General features: G+C 42.1%; 1 protein-coding gene, 1 non-coding gene and 1 pseudogene across 2 annotated transcripts in view; 1 reads left to right on the top strand and 2 right to left on the bottom strand.

Moving 5' to 3' along the window:
- Window positions 1-4,668: 4,668 nt before the first annotated feature.
- On the bottom strand, window positions 4,669-4,772 carry LOC111724687. Its single transcript, XR_002772945.1, has one exon. It is a non-coding gene; the product is annotated as a small nucleolar RNA U13 (small nucleolar RNA).
- Window positions 4,773-7,705: 2,933 nt separating this feature from the next.
- Window positions 7,706-16,773, top strand: part of ARHGAP42 (Rho GTPase activating protein 42) — a 325,063-nt gene continuing 315,995 nt past the window's right edge. The window contains exon 1 of the mRNA XM_003780781.3: window positions 7,706-8,225. Within this exon, the coding sequence (XP_003780829.1) occupies window positions 8,072-8,225 (154 nt within the window). The 5' untranslated portion in view covers window positions 7,706-8,071. The remainder of the gene's footprint in view (window positions 8,226-16,773) is intronic.
- On the bottom strand, window positions 13,963-14,922 carry LOC100945498 (annotated as a pseudogene).

The following is a 16,773-nucleotide window of genomic DNA, read 5'->3' on the forward strand; positions in this document are numbered from 1 at the left end:
CTCTGGGAGGCTGAGGCATGAGGTTTGCCCAAGCTCAGAATCTCAAGACCAGCCTGAGAAAGAGAGACCCAGTCTCTAAAAATAACTTGGCATTGTGGTGGGCACCTGTAGTCCCAGCTACTTGGGAGGTTGAGGCAAGAGGACCACTGGAGCTCAGGAGTTTGCGGTTGCTGTAAGCTATGAAGCTACAGCACTCTACAGAGGGCAAACAAAGTGAGACTCTGAAAAAAGAAAAAAAAGAGTGTGCTTGAAATCTAGATCCAATTTTTTTTTAAAGCTATAAAAGTCATTTGTTGAACAATGGGCTACACATATTTGGTGATATTTATCGTATGTTAATTTTCTTTAAGTTTTAGTTATATTGGAAATTTTCCTTATTCTCTGATGATTCATTTTACAAAATTTAGGGATGAGTCAAAATAACTAAGATTTTCTTTAAATATTTCATAGGAATTATATATGCACATATATAAGGAGGAACAAGGAAACAAATACAGAAAAATGTTGACATCTGTTGAATCCAGTGGACAGCATGTTGGTATCTATTGCATTTTTCTTTTACTTTTCTGTATGTTTGAAAATTTGCATAATACAAAGTTTGTGGGAAAAGCAAGTGTAAAAGGAATACAATGATTCATTAAATATTCATCTTCCTTACTGACATGATTCTCACTGTATGGTAAATGTTGTGCTACTAGATAATATAATGTAATAGAATTCAGAGCACTTCACAAATCTTTAATTTATTCTTTGAAAGATTGTGAAAAATTAGAGGGGGGAGTATGCCACAGCCTTAGGTAGAATTGAGAGTGAGCTATTAAACCAAAGCTGAATCCTGGTAGTCCTGGTAGTCTTTCTCACAATGAAAGTTTAATAAAGTAGCAGTTGCAAGAAAAATCACTAGCAAATGTAAAAATAAGAACGCTACCCTTCAGAAAAAATTAATTTGTCATCATACATAATTTTGTAAAATCTGAAGAATTTTATAAAATTTTCAAATTCTATTATCAGATAAAATTCATACTGACAGAATGTAAGTTAAAGTCCCCTATAAAAGGCAGCGCCTGTGTCTCAAGGAGTAGGGCGCCAACCCCATACACTGGAATTGGTCGGTTCAAAGCCAGCCCACGCCAAATACTGCAACAACAACAACAACAAAAAAATGGATCACTCTCTCCTCTACATAAGACCTAATAAAATATAAATATATCAATCTTTTTAAAAAAAAAAAATAAAGTACCTGTAAGGAATAATACTGTGCATTTTAGTTCATATCTTGTAAAGGAAATGGCTACTGTGCCTATGAGTTGCAGAGATTCTCTTTCAAAAAATGTTTTACCCATCTGAAATCTTCCACCTACGGAGACTGTCAGTCTGCTCTGTTTCAAGGATCTCTCTTATCACATTCATTAGTGTGCCTCCCTCTTGTTGAGTTACCACTGCTCTTGGCTGAGTGTAGAGCCATTTATTTGAGTTCGTTTCCTTAAGCTCCTCTGGTCTAGTTATTTTCCTCATCTCGTCTTTCACTGCCTTCTCCAGGGCCTGCTGGAGTGCCTGGATGGCCGCAGTGCCATTAAGACATACTCAGCGCCGTGAAGACATACTCAGCGCCTGGCAGCACAGGGAAAGAATGAGCTACGCGCCTCCTCTCATGCTCAGGAGAGCTCAAGCTCCCTACGCGGACTGCTTCCTCTATTTTCTCCACACTGGTCAAGCACCTCTATCGGAGAGGCCAAGGAATGATTTTTAGAAGATTATAAGGCACTCCTGCATTTAAAACAACATTTGTTAAGTATCTTCCATGGCGTGCAAAGGACAAGAGATACAGAGAGGACAAGATATGATTGACAAGCTTAGAGTCTAAAAGCAAAGGGTGTAAATACAAATACGAATAATAAACGTGTGCGATAAATGTCCAATATATTCACTGTGGTGTGGTCCTGGAGTCAGAGACAGCTCTCCTTGTCCTGGGGCAAGTTATCTGGGTGTTCTTTGGTTTGCTGCGATTTTTGTTTGTTGCATTTGTTTTGCTTTTCGGTGCCTGAGTGTCCTCATCCTCTTTATAAAATTCCTGCCGGCAGAGGCAGTGTGAGGACTGGCAGGCCTGGGGCGATCTGGACGGTGTAACTGCTCAGTAAACTCTGGCTTCCTTCCTGTGTGCTCAGTGGCCGCTGTGAAACCCAGTGGAGGCCAGGCCCAGTAGGGTTTCACTGAGAGGGTCCAAGGACATTTCCTCTCCAAACACAGCGAAGGTCTCTAAGCACTCCTGGGTGAGGGGTGTCAAAAACACCGAGAAGACGCCACAGTCTAACTCTGAGTCACAGAGCCATAGAAACACCCCAAATCTGGAGCAAAAAAAGGACCCCACTGAAATAATGCATGTTATTTCATTATTACTTAGAACAGTGTCTGGTTCACTGTGTTAAATACATGATAATCAGTGTCATTATCATTATTCATCTCTAATTTTATACACAAGGGGACTGTAAAGCCTACAAGGTAAATTGCCCTGAATCACAAAGCTAATAAATGGCCTCCGAGTGACCATTTGATCAAGGTCTCTGCCATAACTCATCAGATTTAAAAGACAATTAGGGCGAGATTGAGGTACCTTTTGGCTTACCTTTGGTGTATGTACAGCATCTACCGTATCACAGACTCATTATAGATACCTACAAGTGTTTGTTGACTGCCTTTTAAAAAATGTCCTTTTTAGCTAGATAGACTTGGACTGAAGTCCCAACTCCGGTGCTCTCTGGATGTGAAAACTTAGGCAAGTTAATCCTTCGTGCCATAATTGTTCTACCTGTTAAAAATGGGGTTAACGGAACTTAAACTATTGCTCTTTTATGGGCTGTGGAGAGCTCAAACGGGGGAGTGGGGAGCACGCGAGGCCTCTGAGCAGGGTTCAGCCGCTCAGGTGACCCTTCGTTTATAGTCTCCGGGTATACACTTCCTTAGGGTTTTCTGACAATTAGCAAACATCATGGTTTGCCACAAGGGGGCAACACTAAATGGGAATAAAAATCTAATCTATCCTGCCCCTCCCCCCCCCGCAATCTTTAAAAAATTACATCAATTAATAACTCTCCCTTCCCTCATACGTGGAGTTAGCTGGTAAGTGTTTCAGGCTTAGGTTTCTGTTTTCTTTTCCTTCATCCTGTTCTTCAGAAACTGCCATCTTCATACAATCTAGGTTTGGAAGAGACTTCAGAAGTCATGTGGTTACGCAGAACTAACAGGGCCCTCTGCAGTTGTTTCTGCGTCGGATTGCTGGTCTCCACCCGCTGTGCCGATGGCCTCTCTGTTCACTTCACCTGCAGACCTGGGTGTCTGTGCTTCACTCTCTCTCAGCGTTCTTAATTATTCTAACTTCACCTCAAACTCAGCATCAAACACCTAACCTACATGTATTTCTTCTAAAAGAGAGACTATTTCTGGGCATATAGGCTTAAATCTCAGAGTAATGTTGGATTCCTACTTCACCAATGAAATTACACAGCCTGGTCTTGTCTTTATTTAATCCAACTACCCATCTCGTGTGTGTTCTTACCTTGTCCAAAGCTCCTTCTCATCTCTCAACCGCTGCCCTTTAGCCCACGTATTGGATAATAAGCACTTGGAATCCATAGACTCATACAAATGTGGGCCCTTCTGGGTTTTTCCTGTGAAAGACTCCCATTTCTTACCCCCAGACAAAGCAAAGTTTTTTTCCACGCAGGCTACATTTAGAATTTGTTTGTGTTTCATGAACTGTGAAAAGGAAGCTGGGAGAGTTGTGTGCACTTGAGGGGGCTCTGCAATTTGTAAGAAAAATTTTTTAGCTACAAAAGACAATGTTACTAAGTTGCATAGGGTGCTGTCACTGAGGATGTGTACGCTTGGTCATCAGAGAATGCAGTGTCATATGCCAGCAAATCTTATGAGAAATAGTGATGTGAGGAGTGTTGTGTGGGATAATATTAGCAAAAATGCTTTTAATGCGGCAGAATAAAGAATACCTGCTAAGGGCTTAGTCTGAACTTCATTTTCTGCTGGCAGAAGAGTATTTTAGAAACTGCATTGATTCAAAAACTTATGTAAGTTCAAATGGTTTTAAATACATATATGACTCTCATGTCATCTTTGCTTCTCTAGTTCATAATAAGTCAGAAAAGAATAAATATTGTATAATTCCACTTAGTGAGGTACATAAATTGTCAGATTCTTTTTTTTTTTTTTTTTTTGCAGTTTTTGGCCAGGGCTGGGTTTGAACCCACCACCTATGGCCATTGGGCCGGTGCCCTCCTCCTTTGCTGCCCAAATTGTCGGATTCTTAGAGATAAAAGTAGAATGGTGAATACCAGTGGATGGAAGGAAAAGGCAATGGGGGGTGTGTCAAGGTTTAATAGGTAGAGTTTCAAATGGGGAAGATAAAAAAAATCTGGAAATGTATGGTGGTGACAGTTGTGCAACGATGCGAATGGACTTAATGCCACTGAACTGTACACTTAGATATCGTTAAATTGGCAAATTTTGTGTTACATATATTTAACAACAAAAAGAAAAAATTTTAAAAAGCTGAATAGTGTTTTTTTCATTTGTGTTCAATTTTTTTTTTGACATGATATAAGACTGAACTCAAATGATGCAAAACCTACTGTCGAGGAACATACTCTCTTTTTTTAATGTCAGACAAGCAATGTGCTGACGTCATAACAAGATTTGCGAGTGGCAAATCTCACGCATGCGCATGAACACCTAGTCCTCACGCCGATGAACTACAGAAGGATCAGGAATATGCTTTAAGAAAAGCTAACCAGTGGAACGCAAGCAGTGACCAACTCACTGCATTCTCACTCCAGGAAGGGATGAAGAGTCTTTTTGAATATTCCTGGGTTTTGTTTAGTCTTCTCTTAGCTGGCTTGAACTTAGCCTCAGAGTATCTGCCTCTGGAGAGCCTAAGTCTACAAAATTTATTGAAAATGATGATAACTTGACAGTAACACGTATTGAGCACATATTAAGCCCCATGTTTAAGTGCCAGGTTAAGGTGAAGAAAGAAGTTTTAGGTAGATTAAAAAGTACGATACATTAGTTTACTATTCCCTACTACCTATTTGCTTTAAAAATAAATGCAGACACATTCCATTTCAGAATCAGGAAAACAGACATTGTTGTGTGCAGTAAACATGACTGAGTGTATCTGCCAGTAATATCTGTGACCCTTCCCACACAGCTGACAGCGTCATGTGTTGTGAAGTGAAAATTTTTAGAGAGGCTCATTTCAGTCTATTAAATTTCCTATGAAGACAAGTTTGCAGGGTTTTTTTTTTTTTTAATTGTTTGGGATTCATTGAGGGTACAAAGAATTACGTTACACTGATAAACTTGCAAGTATTGACAATCTTTTAAGTAGAAGGCCTATTCAGAAATAATCTGGTTATTATTGTAGGGAGAATATTATGAAAACAACAGTTCAAAACTGACAGTACGTTCACCTCAAAGCAAAACCATTTCTGGTTTCTCTCCAGTAGCTGGGTTAATGTGGTAGACGAGGAAGCCTGACTAGCAGGTATAATTAAAGTATGAATCACAGGAGCAAGTCATGAGTCATAGTGAAAACACCTATAAGAAACAAGTCCATTATCATATACCAACTTCAGAGACTAATGGGCGAAAGGTAGGAGGAAAAATCTTACCTCTATCTGCACGCCATGATGGGCCTGAGTGGAAACATACTGATAATGGCATCAGTGTTTTATCGGTGCCATATCTGTGTGAAGCTCTGGGACATATCACAGTCTGCCGATATTATACAGGCACTCATTTTCTACATTTTCTTTTCTGAGAACTACTTGAGGTCAAGTATGATGCTTTGCTTTATTTATCTTTCTACATAAATCACTTCTCTACCCAGATCCTGGTAATGTAGACAGTAGACATAAAACATGCAATTACATACATGAATGGGTATTTAATAACCCATATCTTTGAATCTACAATAAATCTGCCCTGGCATGTAAGACTTTAAAAGAAAGCTGATACCCAACGTATTAAATGCTACTTATCAAAGACCATTGATGCATTTTTTAAAAATTAATCACAGAAATTTGATTTAATGGAAAACAGGAAGAGATTGTCATATTGTATTCTTTTTTATATCTCAGCAGTTGGCAATAGATTTAGTTGTGAGGAACAGCAACATGGCAAAAGTTGAAAGGACACTGTTTGGCCCGACCAAATGTTTGTCTTTCAGGCAATGTGATGAGTGATGTAAAATCACATTATGTGAAAAACAGCCCACTGGTGTTTATGTCCTACAATTAAGCGACAAACAGCATTATTATACCCTTGTGTCCACCTCCCCCAAGTTCATCACTCGGAGTGAAAATGACTCTAGTGGTGATTGGTCATTTTGCCAATATGTTGAGGAGTAATGATGAAAATATGGATGGAGGGTTTTAAGTCTGATTTTCCTCGTCCAGAAAAATTTAAATCAAGTCATCAAACATAATACTGTTTACTTATTACTATTATTATTATTTTTTAGTTTTTGGCCGGGGCTGGGTTTGAACCCGCCACCTCCGGCATATGGGGCCAGTGCCCTACTCCTTTGAGCTGCAGGCGCCTCCCTTTACGTGTTATTTTTCATGTTCATGTATTTTTTTTTTAAATAAACTCTTGACAGTCCCTTAAATTTATTTGGGAAAAATGTAAAGCACTTTAATGGAATTTTCCCATGATCTGTAGAAGAGTTTTTTAACAGATGGTTCAAATGGACAAAACAATGAAAACATAGACAAGCAGATCCTTAAGAAAAATAACTCAGTTTTCTGAAATCCAGTAGGTGATGTCAGGACCAGATGTAAAGCAGCAGTTTCTTCTCCGGTCAAAGTTTTAAGAGAACAGAAATGTATTGGGTGAACCTCTACTAGAATAAGGGTAATGCCTCTCGGAGGGAATTAACTATTCATTTGACACCCAACCCAATTTTGATTTGAAAATCTCTTTCCTTGTAGGACAATTTCTTCCAGGTGCCCCAAAGAGATATGCGTACTGTGATGCAAATAGATATTCTGTTGGTAAGCAGGAGCGCCTGAGTCCAAGGTCTGTACTTGGAGGGTGGGATGACTTAAAAAACAGTTCCACCTTCCAGCACCTGGGGGAAAAACACACCGCAATGAAATTGGATGGCTGAAACGGAGAGACACGACAACTTTTCAACCTGGAATTTATACACTGAGAAAGTGTGAAGTAAAATTCAAACTAAGGCTAGACAGGAGCATCTTCCACCCAGGTTCCCAAGTACTCAATCTTTAGGGAAAGTTAACGTTTTTTCCCTCCAGACAATTCTAGGGAGTGGGTGACGAGGAAGATGGTAGAGAGTTGGAGACTCTTTTGTGGAGCGGAGAACTCCGAGGTGTCACGGTGGGCTAGGTGGAATGAGGCGCCGGGAGGAGACAGGGTTAACGCCCCGCGAGAAATCAGGGGCGCAATCGCGCGCGGCAGAGCCGGGAGCGGGGAGCCGGCGCCGAGCGCCAGCCGGTGGGTGGGGGACTGCAGGGTAACTGGGCGGAGGGCGGGGTGGCGCGGGGGAGGGTCTCCCGGGCTGGCCCGATTTGCGCGCTCTCTGAGCCTGCGCCCGCCGAGGGGGAGGGTTCCCCGGGCGGGCCACGGTCGCCGCTGGGCGCTTCTGGCTCACAGCGCCTAAGACTGTCAAGGGAGCCGGAGAGTGGAACTGCCGGAAGTGTGCGCGCCGGGAGGGAAACGTTCCTGCTGCGGCCGCGGCCCGGAACCTCGCCACCCCGGCGCTCGGAGCGACGATGCGCTTCGGTGACAACAACCTGAGCGCACCCGCGCCTCGGCCCGCCGCCCGCGCCTGCGCTCGCCTAGTCCCCGGGGAGGAAGACTGAGACCGGCGCAGGCGGCGCGGCGCGGCGGGAGGGGCCGTTTCCTTTGCGCCGTCCCCGGGCGTCCCGGCTTGTTCCCAGCGATCGAGCGTCCCCGGTGCCGGCCGCGGTCGCCGGCTGCCCCCGCCCTGACCGCCGGCCCGGACGTGCCTCCGGCCGCCGCTGGCAGTGCCTGTGCCATGGGGCTGCCCACTCTGGAGTTCAGCGATTCCTACTTGGACAGCCCGGATTTCAGGGAGCGCCTGCAGTGTCACGAGATTGAGCTGGAGCGAACCAACAAGTTCATCAAAGAGCTTATTAAGGACGGGTCTCTGCTCATCGGGGCGCTGAGGAGTAAGTAGGGCTGGCGGGGGACGGGGCGCGCGGACCCAGAGCGTCCTGGCGGGGTGCGGGTCCGCGGGGTGGGATGGAGGCATCCGAGCTTCTTTTGTTTGAATGGATTGGGGACAAAAGCTGAAGAGCTCCCCTGCTGGTGGCCAGCAAAGTTTGTTCTTAGGTGTTCTGTGCTCATTTACTTCCTCGTCTGCAGAGAATGGGAAAGTTCACTGTTGGGCTCTGGAGTTTGTCCTGAGGAAAGTCGTACAAAGTCATCTTTTTTGTGCAACGATCCTGAAAAGATGTTGGGGACTTTTATTCTCTGTAAATTTATTGTGCCTAGTTTGAACACGAAAAAGCCCTGAAGGAGGGGATCAGGAGTTCGTCTGAAGGAGAAAATTAAGCTAGTTTATTTAGTGATAGTCAAAGAAAATTGTTTTCCCGTGTCCATCAGTGGCTCTTCACTGGGCACGGTCATCAACTTGCTGGGCGCCCGTGTGCAGTTAGAGCGCCGGCCCTGTGCTCTAGGGGTGGCGGGTTTAAAAACCTAAAAAATGCATTTGCAGTTGTACCACTTTATAACTGACCAAAGATAACATGGAACTAAGTGGATTTTTAACTCTTTGAGAGTTTTCTGTGCCTCTTAATTTTTGGTTAGCGTCGTGGGCATGACGTTGGGACGAAAGGTCAAAGGCCAGAGGTCAATTAGAACTTTTAATGATCTATGGAGGTAAAGAAATTACTCCTCCTGACCGAATTTTCTTTCCTCTGTTTTTCATCGTTTGCATCTTCACTTTCAATTACTAAGACCTAAAAGAGTATCTGAAACTCAGAACAGTTTTTCATGTAGTGAATTAAATGAGACTAAATGGTAGGACTTAACTTGCTACTTTTCCCAGGACGTATTTGCATCTTTAAAAAAATTATTTTTATTTATTTTTCCTTTTATTTTCTTTTTTCCCCTTTCTCATCTGCACAGGAGGCTATTTGCATCTTAATAGAGGCTTCTAGATGCTTTAGCTGCTGAAATGAAGCCCTGGGATCTGGCCTCTTACGGTTGGGTAAATGAGGTGTTTTCATAAGGTATGGAGGCTGTTGGGTGATTAGTTACCCCCAGGACTTACTTACATGGGGCAGCACCTTTCTGTATATCCAGTGCAAGTTCAGCGACAGTTTGATAGGGGTGTGTGCTGAAAACTGAGACAGCACTAGCATCTGATCTGTATTTTGATGTATGTGCTAATAGTAAGGATAGAGCTTAGCAAAATGTCTTGAAATTGGCAAGTCAGTGTTTTAGAACTGAAGATACTAAATATGGTAATACTGAAACATTTACTTAAACCACTTGTGTTACTTAACCAGGGTAAAGAAAACACGTTTTGTGCCTCTATTCCTTTAATTTCTGAGTTTGAGTCTACTACTCATATGGTATTAACTGTGATTTGTGGAAATTATGGTTACCTGCAGTTCTTCCTACCTATGTATACACAGATGTCAACTCTCTTTTCTTTTGGTTTGAAAATCCTGGTTGAAGTCTCAGGACAAACCTCTTTGCATCCTAGAGAGCAAGATGATGCCTCTTCAGAAAGAGCTTCTGTGTTTCAGAGTGCTCAGTGCTAAGCTGATTCTTTTTCTTTTTCTTTTTTTTGGAAAGAGTCTCACTATGTCACCCTAGGTAGAGTGCTGCTGTGTCATAGCTCTCAGCAACCTCAAACTCTTGGGCTCAAGCAGTTCTCTTGCCTCAGTCTCCCTAGTAGCTGAGACTACAGGTACCTGCCACAACGCCCAGCCTGGCTATTTTTTTTTTTTTTAATAGATGGTGGTCTCGCACTTGCACTTGTTGGGCTGGTCGCCAACCTATGAGCTCAGGCGATCCACCCTCCTGGGCCTCCCAGAGTGCTAGGATTACAGGCCTGAGCCACCTCGCCTAGCATCCAAGCTGATTCTTGTTGGAGCTGCCAGTTGTTCTACATTTTTCTCTGACTCTACTTGGGATCAACTTTAGGGTTTAAGAAGTTGAAAATACTTAACATAGCTGTGATAAATGCTCTGACATGTACATTATTTTACTAGTGATGTTATATATTATGATTCTTCGATCTAGCCTTGTAAAAAGGTGATGCCTTTTTTTTTTGAGACATAGTCTCACTATGTCGCCCTAGGTAGAGCGCTGTGGCATCACAGCTCACAGCAACCTCTTGGGCTTAAGTGATTCTCTTGCCTCAGTCTCCCAAGTAGCTGGGAGTATAGGCGCCCACCATAAGGCCCAGCTATTTTTTGGTTGCAGTTCTCATTGCTGTTTAGCAGGCCTTGGCCAGGCTCAAACCTGCCAGCCTTGGTGTGTGTGGCCTGTGCCCTACCCACTGAGCTAGGGCACGCTGAGCCCGGCCCTGCATTGTTAATATGGCCCTGTGCATGTATATGTACATCTAAAGCAGACCCTGCTGTCTTTTAATTGCACTTATCTCTTTGAAATTTGCATACAAATTTTCTAGGATTCTTCAGTTTGTGGTGAGAGTGTATTACATTAGCATTTGTTTATTACTTCTTTCATTGTGAAAGGAAAATGTTTTATTTCTTTGTGAAAGAATTCCAGCATCAGCTGCCAAATGGGAGTGATTTTGGAGTAAAAGGAACTTTTGAAGACAAATGACAGCGCTGCTCTTTTCCTACTAAGCCACCTTCTGTCACTTGGGGAGGAAGCTCTGAGAACCTGCTGCAACTGCTTGCAGAGGAGGACGTGAAGCCTGCTTAGTCCCATGGCTGGCTGCCCTCCCCCAACTGCTGGCCAGGCATTCCTTCAGCTCTGCTGGCAGTGCCTGTGCCCGGGACTGCTTGCTCTACTGAGGGAGCCCTCCTTTTCTAGTACCGTCCCTCTCCACTGGTCTTCCTTCCTGCCTGAGGTGGCCTTCACTCTGCCTATCTTTATGCCAGCTCTTTCCCTAACTGTCTATCAGCTTTTTCAGTAGTTGTATCCATTATCCATTTCAGTTTTATTTATTTCTATTAATAATTAATGAATTCTTAATGTTACCTTGCTTCGTTGACCATCTTCAATGTATTTATGTTTTTAGTAAAGAGAGGGTCTCATTCTTGCTCAGGCTAGTCTTGAACTATTGAGTTCAAGCGATCTTCCAGCCTCGGTCCTCCAGAATGCTGGGATTACAGGTGTGAGCCACTGTGCCTGGTTATCAATGTATTTCTAAGCATCTTATATTATTTTTATCCTTGTTAACTTTTCTGGTGAGGATTTGGGCATGCATTTTTTAACACATGCCTGATTGTCCAGTAAGAATCACACATACTCCTGACCTATGGGTTAAGATGAAGTTTTTTGCTTTTTTTTTTTTTTCCTTGAGAGAGGGTCTCACTCTCTTGTCCAGGCTAGATTGCAGTGAAATGATCACTGCTCATTGCAACCTTTAAATCTGGGCTCAAGCATTCTTCCTGGCTAAGCCCCCGTAGCACCTGTGTTAAAACGTTAAAAAACATTTAAAAGAAACATTAAAAAAAAGTTTTTATAGAGACATGAGTCTTGCTGTGTTGCCCAGACTACTCTTGAACTCCTGGCCTAGGTGATCCTCTTGTCTCTGCCTCCCAAAGTGCCCGGCCAAGATGTAGTTTCTTTAGTAGACTATTTGGAAGGGTCCTTTAAATTGAACTAGATGTTTACAATTTTAAATAATATGTGTATGATAATTAACATTTTGAAAAAGTGCATTATTATGTTTTCATATTCATCCTGAATATGATTCTGAGAAAAAGGATGCATGCTAGTTAATTAAGTGTATTCACCTACACTTATATTTGAATTTTGGTGTTTAGTGCAGTGTTAACAGTTGGCAAGTAAGTTTGCTTCTCTAAGGCCAACATTTTTTATAAAATAAGGAAAAAAATTTGTAAAATTCTCACCATTAGGATTGTTTGTTGTTTATATCTGATGAATGAAATTTGAGAATATTCTTAATATTGGGGAACTGAGTTTTAGTTCATGATATATGACTCAAAATCTCTACCCTTTTCTTCAGATGTTATTCTTTGAACTTTCTTTAACAGATGTCAGTCTTAAAATTTAAGCTGTGAATCAATAGGTTATTTTTGCTTATTAATTTTTTCCTTTTATGGATCCTATCCAAAGAAACATCCAAAGAACAGAATTGCTTCTTGTGTAATTTACCTTTTAATATTTCTCCTTTTTATACTTCAGAATTATCTTTAAGTAGAATGAGCAGGAATACACAGCAAAAAAAGGAGAGAATAAAGGAATAGAAGTAGAATTGAAAATTGCTGAGAGCAGATTCTGAGTATTCTAACCACACACACAAAAAGATAACTATATGAGGTAATGCATTTATTAACTTGATTTAGCCATTCCATAGTACATTAAATATATACGGGGGCCATAAAGTTTGTGTGCAATTTAAATAGTTGTTTAAATGACATGTTTAAATATCATGTATATGATCATGTATAATATCATGTTAATACTTCTCAAAGTACTAGCCCAGAGTGGTTGGTCATGCCTAAATCCCAGGACATTGGGAGGCCAAGGCAGTATGATAGTTTAAGGCTAGGATTTTGAAACCAGCTTGGGCAACACAGGAAGACCCCATCTGTACAAAAATTTAAAAAAAGTCATGTTACATACCATAAATATATGCATTTTTTGTCAATTAAAAAAATGAAAATAGAAATAGAGTTGTACTCATTGAATTGAAATGATTGGGTTTGGAGAGCACTGTCCACATTCTTCCCCTGCCCTGACCTGCAGCATCTGGTCATTCCACCTTCCTCATTGTGGTCTTCCTCTCACTGCCTTAAGCTAGACCTGGCCCCCTGTTTGGTCTGCTTTGGATCTTGTTTCTAAGCTTGTCTATTTGGTATTCTTTTAAAGGAAAAAAAGTTAATGGACTATGGTACAGATTCAATTATTTGTGATAGTTAAATATATACAAGCAGGAAACTATAATTCTATGCTTATGACATTCATCCAATCTTAAAAGCAAATCAGTTTCCAGAGTAAATACAAATAATAATCTGAAACTAATACAAACTTGGCAACTACATTTAATTAATCTAATAGATGATACTGCTTTGCTGAAAGTAATTTTCCTTTCGCACAGAGACTGCTGATATCCTAAGTGTGGATGATTCATTGTCTTCTACTTTTCTTAGTTGAAATTGCAATTCTCTAAAACTGTCTTGCCTAGGCCAGGCATGGTGGCTCACTGCTGTAATCCTAGCACTCTGGGAGGTTGAGCTGAGTAGATGCTTGAGCTCAGGAGTTTGAGACCACTCTGAGTAAGGATGAGACTCTTCTCTCTACTAAAAATAGAAAAACTAGCTGGGGGCTCCTGAAGTCCCAGCTAGTTGGGAGGCTGAGGCAAGAAGATCGCTGAAGCACAGGAGTTTGAGGTTGCTGTGAGCTGTGATGCTACAGTACTCTACCCAGAGTCACAGAGTGAGACTCTGTCTCAAAAAAAAAAAAAAAAAAGGAAAAAGAAAAACCAACAAAATCTTCCCTGATGCTGGCCTTACCTCTGTTATGAGCTTCATTCGTTTATTGGTCATATCGCCTCTGTTATGGAAGAAGTTTCAGATCCCAGTGATGCATGACACAAATTAGGAGGTCACTGGTTTGAGTGGTTGGTTGCCGTAACTTATATGGTTTTTTTTTTTGCTTAATGAATAAGTTTATTGTTTTAAATCAGGAAACACTCATATAAAATTGCTGTTTGGTTTAGCCTTCAGCAGCTCACTCCTGAGCTCTGAGGAAGCTCGCCTTCTTTTGAGTTACCTGATCTTTCTTCTGAGCAAGGGACATTTTGGGACGGTTTCATCTCTTCTTTTTAACTTCTCTCTCGGGCTTCTTCTCATAGACTGGGTTGTCTCGTATAGACGCATGAGCTTTCTTATACGTCTCCTCCATCATGTCTGGAGGGATGTTCTTCAAGTATTGAGAGAACTGTTTTTGTGAGCATCTTCATCTTCTTCCATTAGGTAACTCGTATAATCTGCAGCGTTCTGTCCCATGATTTGCTTCCAATGTACTTCAGCATTAAATTCCTTGCTTTCAGAATCATAACCAGGAAATCGTTCGGTACTGTGAGGGATAGACAGGCCTCCATCCACAGCTCCCTTCAGGGCTCCAAAAACTTTATTGCCAGTGGTGGTCCTGGCCATGCATCCAAATAGCATGTAAAAGCACCAGGCTGGCCATCGACGCTTTCCACCTTGTATTCATTGCCATCAACTCCACTTGGCCTTCATACATCTTGTCCATGGCAAACCTATTGAGAAGCCTGCGGGCCAGCAGCAGGCCAGTACAGTGTGCTGCAGCATAATTTGTCAGGCTAACCTTCACACGGTATTCTGGTAGTTTGTGTGCATAAGCTGCGCAGACTATCATGTCCCCTTCTATATGGGCACAAGCAGTCTGACAAATGATGTCTCTGTTAGTCACACCAACTATCGTTCTGTATTTGGGTGTGCTGTACTTATTTTTATCCTGTATCACCAAGCATTTCTGAGCATAGTAATCAGTTTGACCCTCTCGTCATCTTCTAAATTTCACTTGGTATCTCTTAAAGCAGCCCTTATTCTTGACAACTTTAACAAACCCCATCCTGCAGAATAGAGACCCGTGTCCGTGGCCCCACACAAACTTGCAGGCCCAGCTGTAGCTTATATGTTGATAGAGCGTATGCAGTTAATTAAGATGCTAGCAGGAGGAAACATACCATTTTTTAGAGGTACCCACTCTTAGTGTCCACAGACCTCAGGGTGAAGCCTGCTGTGATACCCTTGTAATTTGGGGATTAAGTAGGTTTTTATAGTCACAGAAAGCCCTAAGTTCAAAGACCACACTAACATCCCTTAGACAGGGAGAAGTGACCCACCTTCCGTTTGCTGTGTCTCACATACTCACCTTAACCTTTTTCAGTCAGTTTTTCACTTTTAAGACAGTCTCTATTTCGTGCATGTGTTCAGGGCCCACTTTTCTACCACAATTTTCAGTGGCACAGGGAAAGAAATTGGGGGTGGGGGGTAGCAAGTTTGTGAAATTTGAAAGACTTTCCATAGTTATTACACTATTTCTTGGGTAATCCTTCAGTTTTTAGTGGTAACTGCTATTGTTTTAGGCTATTTTTGGTTATTTACATTTGCACCTAGGTTTTATTTAAAGTGGAACTCCATGGTGGATTCCTGTTTATTCTGCAAATTTCTTTTTCTTTTTTTTTGAGACAGAGTCTCACTCAGTCGCCCTAGGGTTGAGTGCAGTGGCGTCATAACTCACAGCAACCTCAAACTCTTGAGCTAAAATGATTCTTTTGTTTTAGCCTCCCAAGTAGCTGGGACTTTAGGCACCTCGCCACAATGCCCAGCTATTTTTTATAGACCGGGTCTTGCTCTTGCTCAGGCTGGTCTTGAACTCCTGAGCTCAGGCAGTCTACCCGCCTAGGCCTCCCAGAGTGCTAGGATTACAGGCGTGAGCCACTGTGCCAGCATTATTCTGCAAGTTTCTTTTTTTTTTTTGAGACAGAGCCTCAAGCTGTCACCTTGGGTAGAGTGCTGTGGCATCACAGCTCACAGTAACCTCCAACTCCGGCTCAAGTGAGTCTCCTGCCTCAGCCTCCCAAGTAGCTGGGACCACAGGTGCCCACTACAATGCCGGCTATTTTTTTTTTTTTTTTTTTTTGGTTGTAGCCATCATTGTTGTTTGGTGGGTCTGGGCTGTATTCAAACCCACCCACCTTAGGTGTATGTGGCAGGTGCCTTAGTCACTTGAGCCACAGGCGCCAAGCCATTCTGCAAGTTTCTTATTCTGCTGAGGTGGTTTTGCTTGTGTAGTGGGGCAGCCTAATCAAAGGCTGGATGTGTAATTACTTAAGCCATTCATTTGTTTCTCATAATCATTAGAATTCGAGTTAAATGAGGAGTAACTGCATCTTTCAAATGAACTGTAATTAATTTTGGGAACTGCTAGATTAGGCATGTGGCACTCTCAGGTTCCGTTGGAGAGCCCTGTTAAGGGTAAAGATAGTTACAGCTGTGCTGATTTAAATGGGAGCCTTGCTGCTCCTGAGTGGAGTTTAATTGGGCTGGTGATTACTCCATCTCCTTTTCTCATGCTGCCTGAGCTTCTAGGTGCCCGTTAACAGTGTCTTTATTTCTCCTGAATTTCCTTTTCCTGCAGGTAGTAATTGAGGGACTCTCTCAGGTTAGGAGGTCAGGGAATGGGTTGCCGTGGGAACAGAAAACAATTCTGTCTAGTGGGGGAAGACGGCTTAGCAGTAGCCACTTATGCACCGTCCCTTACTCCAGTTATGAACAAGGTACTTCAAGAGTGCAGAGAACTCACTTTAAATCACTGAAAAGCTGCTTTAACAAACATCCTTTCAGTTATTAACAATTTTTAGAGTGCGATGTATTTTGTGTTAATGATGATGCTTGAGCATTATCAGATAGTGCGAGATAAAAATAACAAAGCTTACATCCAGCGGCGCTGTGGTGTCGAGCGCCATTTTTGTAATGCACATATTGAGAGTGGCAAATCTCTTCTCTC

Source organism: Otolemur garnettii, unplaced genomic scaffold (assembly GCF_000181295.1).
Source record: "Otolemur garnettii isolate 467f Iridium unplaced genomic scaffold, OtoGar3 scaffold00001, whole genome shotgun sequence".
In the NCBI taxonomy this organism is placed as follows: domain Eukaryota; kingdom Metazoa; phylum Chordata; class Mammalia; order Primates; family Galagidae; genus Otolemur; species Otolemur garnettii.